Raw genomic sequence first — 4,031 nt, 5'->3', positions numbered from 1 at the left:
ACTTTCTATGCTGAAAACTTTGGAGAACTTCGCCGGGAGACCTCCAACACCCACCGTTGAAAAATCGCCCTCAGGCGGTAGGTCCTCGGACCCACTGTGAGATAATAGATTCCCACGGGACCTTGAGTCCAAAGACGCAGTTTTTTTATTTTTATAAATGTGACACTTCATTGGAGTCACATGAGTACGGCGAGAAAGGGTCGTCGATCTCGGGTAGAGCTCCCGCATTACCCGGGATAAGGCTAAAATATCCCCTCCCTCGTGGACGCCACCTTGTCGTGGTGGGGGAGCTTGCGTGTCCCAATGATGTACAGGGCTGTACCGGCGGGGGTTTCGACCCCTGGCAGGTTCTACCATGCCGGGGTGGCCTGTACAGAGGGACCAGACTAAGAGCGTCCATAATACTCCTGGATGGGCAGCTGCCTCCAGGTTTTAACCAGGGTCTGGAGGGTCCCACTCGTGGGACCCAAAGGACCCTACAGCGCGAGCAGAGCGGGTTCGTTAGTCTGGTGAAGGCAGCCGGTCTAGGGGAAGGAAAACCCCGAAATCACACCCGAGTGGGTAGGGCTCGTAACAATCCTGCACAGGATGGATTTACTATGACTAACGAAAGGCACAACGTTTCGGTATTCGGAGCCGAAAACCGGCGTGAGGTTGGGGATATTGTCCCGGTCCCCCCCACGTCGTCATCCAGCGACGGACTATCGCAGATGTTGACCACGAACATCTGCGAGGAAACGACAATCGTGAAGCATCGTGTCGGGGAGCCAGACCTGGGCCCCGCCATGTCGTCAACAGACGACAGGTCAGCCGCCGATAATAGCTCCTACAGGAGCCGAAGTCGGAGCCTGACTGACAGTAGCGAAAGTTATTGTCAGTCTTCCGACGGGGATCCGGATTTTGATCCCGGAATCCGGACCCACTCCGTGCAGCAATGCCGGAAAGACCGCTCCCGCCGGGAAGTGAGTCAAGCGGACCCCTCGGGAAGGAAGAAAGGGGTGCCGTGCACCGAGGGAGAGCGAACCCTGGCGAACACCGGCCAGAAGCGCGGTCCCTATCGAGGGACTCGCGACATGAGCCCTCGGCAAGAAGAGCGGCGGCCTCGCTCCGGGGGAATGCAACCCTCGTCGGAAGACGAGATGCGTCTCTCCCACCGGAGGGAAGACGAGGCGGATCCCCGGAAAGAAGAGGGACCACCCAACGAGGGAACGGGGCTGACCAGGGGCAAAGGCGCCAATTCCTCAGGCAGGACGCTTAAAAATAGGCCTGGCCCCCTCTCTAGTAAGAGGGGACGGGTTTCCGGGGGAAGGGATGCGTACACGTGCGCAACTGAAAAGCCGGTAATTGTATCAGACGTTCTCCTTTCGCAGAAGTCAAGAGTGGAGAGGGACGAGCGTAGCAGATTCGTCTCCTCTACCACTCCGAAATCCAACAGCAACACCGGCAAGGATCTCGCGACTTCTGAACCCGTGAAAACGAAGGCCCTTGTCCCCAACGAGGCCGGAGTTAGCGGGTTGGGGACTCAGGACAAGGGGAAGAGAAGGAGGGAGATTACCAGCGGGAGTTCCATCATCTCTCTAGGGGATTCGTCTCCCAAGAAGCAGAACACCCCGGTACCTGTCCTTAACAGAAAAAGGGACCCAAGGGGTAGGAAGCCCACCACCGGTCTGGGGGTGGGCCTAAGGGAAAAAAGGGAGGCGAAAGTAGCTCGAAAAAGGCTGGAAAGAGATAAATGCCTGGAAAAGGATATTGAGAACCTCCTTAATACAGGCATACTGAGGTCACTGGCGGTCACAGAAGTCCTATGGAGGAGATGTTCAAGGATGCCTGCTCCGCTACCCTCCTCAGGGAGGCCTCCATGTCAGAATTGGCCTCGGAGGCAGGCCGTGCGCTCGGTGTTCTGAGATTAGTGGCACGAAGGTCAAATACCCTCAAGGGGACCTTCGTGTCCCTCATGAACCGGGCGGTAGGCTCCTCCGAGGCCATTCTTCAGACCCTCATGGTTAGGTTTGCGGCCACCGACGGCAGGACAGACGAACGGTCCAATCTGGAGGCGGAAATGAACGTTGAGGGTTGAGGGAGGAGAACAAAAAGCTAAGATTGGAAAACGAAAAGTTGCTCGAGGAGAATAACGCTGCTAAGCTATCCTCCTCAGTCGCGCTCCTCTCTCAGCCCGTTCTGCACCAACATCGCAAAACATTTGCAGAGGCTACAGGTGGCAGCTCCTCGGCCTCGGACGCTGACACAAAGGAAACACCGAAGCGAGGGATGAGGGAAAAGAAGAGGAGGAAAGTAACAAAGGTTCCAATATTGGAGCCTTCCTCCAATTCCTCGGTGGAGACAAACACGATTGCTGTCTATGACGACAACCTAGACCTCCATAGGCGGGAGGAGGCCACCGCTCCGGTGACGGTCAAAAGACTCCCATTGAAGGGAGTCCAGAAGGATCTGGCCGAATCCCTGGCATTCCAAAACATGGATCCGGAGGCCAGGGATAAATACACCCAGATGACGCAGGAACTAGAGAGGCTGGTGGACGCCAGGGCTGAACTGGACCCGAAGGGGGAGGATCACAGGGCGGTCACTGCGTCCGGGGATGAGCTGCGGTTTACCCAGCGAGGGACAGCCACAGCTGTGGTGCGAGCCCGCTGGCGGCGGCCTCCAAGGTCGCTGCCGCGGGGCGGGTCCTAGTAGGTTGGACCAGAGCCGGGGTGACGGCGCTGCCTGCTCGCGCGGAGCTCTGTTTCAAATGTATGGAACAGGGTCATGTGCGCGAGCAATGCAGAAGCGCCGTCGACCGCAGCGATAATTGTTATCGCTGCGGTAACTCCGGCCACCGCGCCAAATATTGCACGGCGACCGCGGTGCACTGCCCCGTATTTGCAGATGCGGGAAAACCCGCTGGCCATAAGGCCGGGGGTCCGGCGTGCAGACCTCTAACTGGGAGACAGAGGAGGAGAAGAGAAGCCCAGAGGAGGAGACAACCTGGACCCGGGATGACCGATACTCCTCCCGATCCAGGAAAGAGTGGAGACAAGGAAAGGGGGAAGACCAGACCGGTGTCTCCCCCAACGCGGGAGGAAATGCAGGTGGTGACGGCAACTAGCCGCAGCCAGGACACCACCATCCCTATGGAGGAGGAGCCGAAACAGCAGAGGGGGAAAAGAAGGAGGACGGCAATGGAGGCGGCCCTCCCAAAGGCTTCAATGGCGAAGGCTTCAACTGGAGAGGAGTCTGCGATGCCAGAAAGGTCAGATAAGGTAAGAAGGGTGAAGACCCCACCCCCAACCATCCTAGATGGAGAGTTGGAGGATGCGCCACCCCCGACTCCCCCGGACACCCTCCCCCCCTCGTACTCCCGAGAGGAGGGGGAGGTGGAGATAGGAAACCCCAAAGTAGGAACCTCCATCGCACCAACAGAGGAAGTGGCTGACACCATTCAGGCACCTGTAGAAGTAGCCGCCACTATGGCCAAGGACCGCTCGGAGGAGACGGGGACGGCGTCATCGCCGCCTGAGATCCCTCCGAGTGGTACCGAGGGGGAACGCCCGGAGGAGGCGTGAAGGCCTTGCTTTCACGCTCCTCCGGGTGTCACAGGCCAACCTGGGTCGAGGCGCCCGTGCGCAAGACCTCTGGTGTCAGAGGCTTGCGGAAATGGTTGGCCTAGGTTTGGTCACGGAGCTGCACTATGTTCCGGCCAGAAATAAAAACTGGCTGGACAGTAAGTGTGGGTCCGTGGCCATGGTGGTTAGACCCGCAACGGGCGTTCCCACCTGTAAAATCAGGAAGAGGGGACGCTCGTATGTGGCGGATGACCTGGGGCCCATCACGGTTGTGGGGGTATATTTACCCCCCGTGACCAATAAGTCGGGCCTCGGCAAACTTGCTCGCATTGTGAGGGTCCTGGACAAGGTCGGGGATGTAGTACGCCAGTGCCACCCCCGACCCGTGATCGTTGCCGGCGACTTTAACGCCCACTCAGAGGAGTGGGGATGCAGTCCCCGGCAGAAGGACCCTCGGGGCGACGCCGT

At 58.6% G+C, this 4,031-nt stretch overlaps 1 protein-coding gene across 1 annotated transcript; it reads left to right on the top strand.

Annotated features, from left to right (window-relative positions):
• Positions 1 to 2,996: 2,996 nt before the first annotated feature.
• LOC112588481 (titin-like) lies at positions 2,997 to 3,563 on the top strand. Its single transcript, XM_025298634.1, has one exon. The coding sequence runs from the start codon at positions 2,997 to 2,999 to the stop codon at positions 3,561 to 3,563; it is 567 nt and encodes a 188-aa protein (XP_025154419.1).
• Positions 3,564 to 4,031: the final 468 nt, after the last annotated feature.

The sequence above is a fragment of the Harpegnathos saltator genome, unplaced genomic scaffold (assembly GCF_003227715.2).
Source record: "Harpegnathos saltator strain DR-91 unplaced genomic scaffold, Hsal_v8.6 scaffold229, whole genome shotgun sequence".
NCBI lineage: Eukaryota > Metazoa > Arthropoda > Insecta > Hymenoptera > Formicidae > Harpegnathos > Harpegnathos saltator.
Note: the sequence above shows the minus strand (reverse complement) of the source record. Positions and strands in the feature narration are given on the sequence as shown.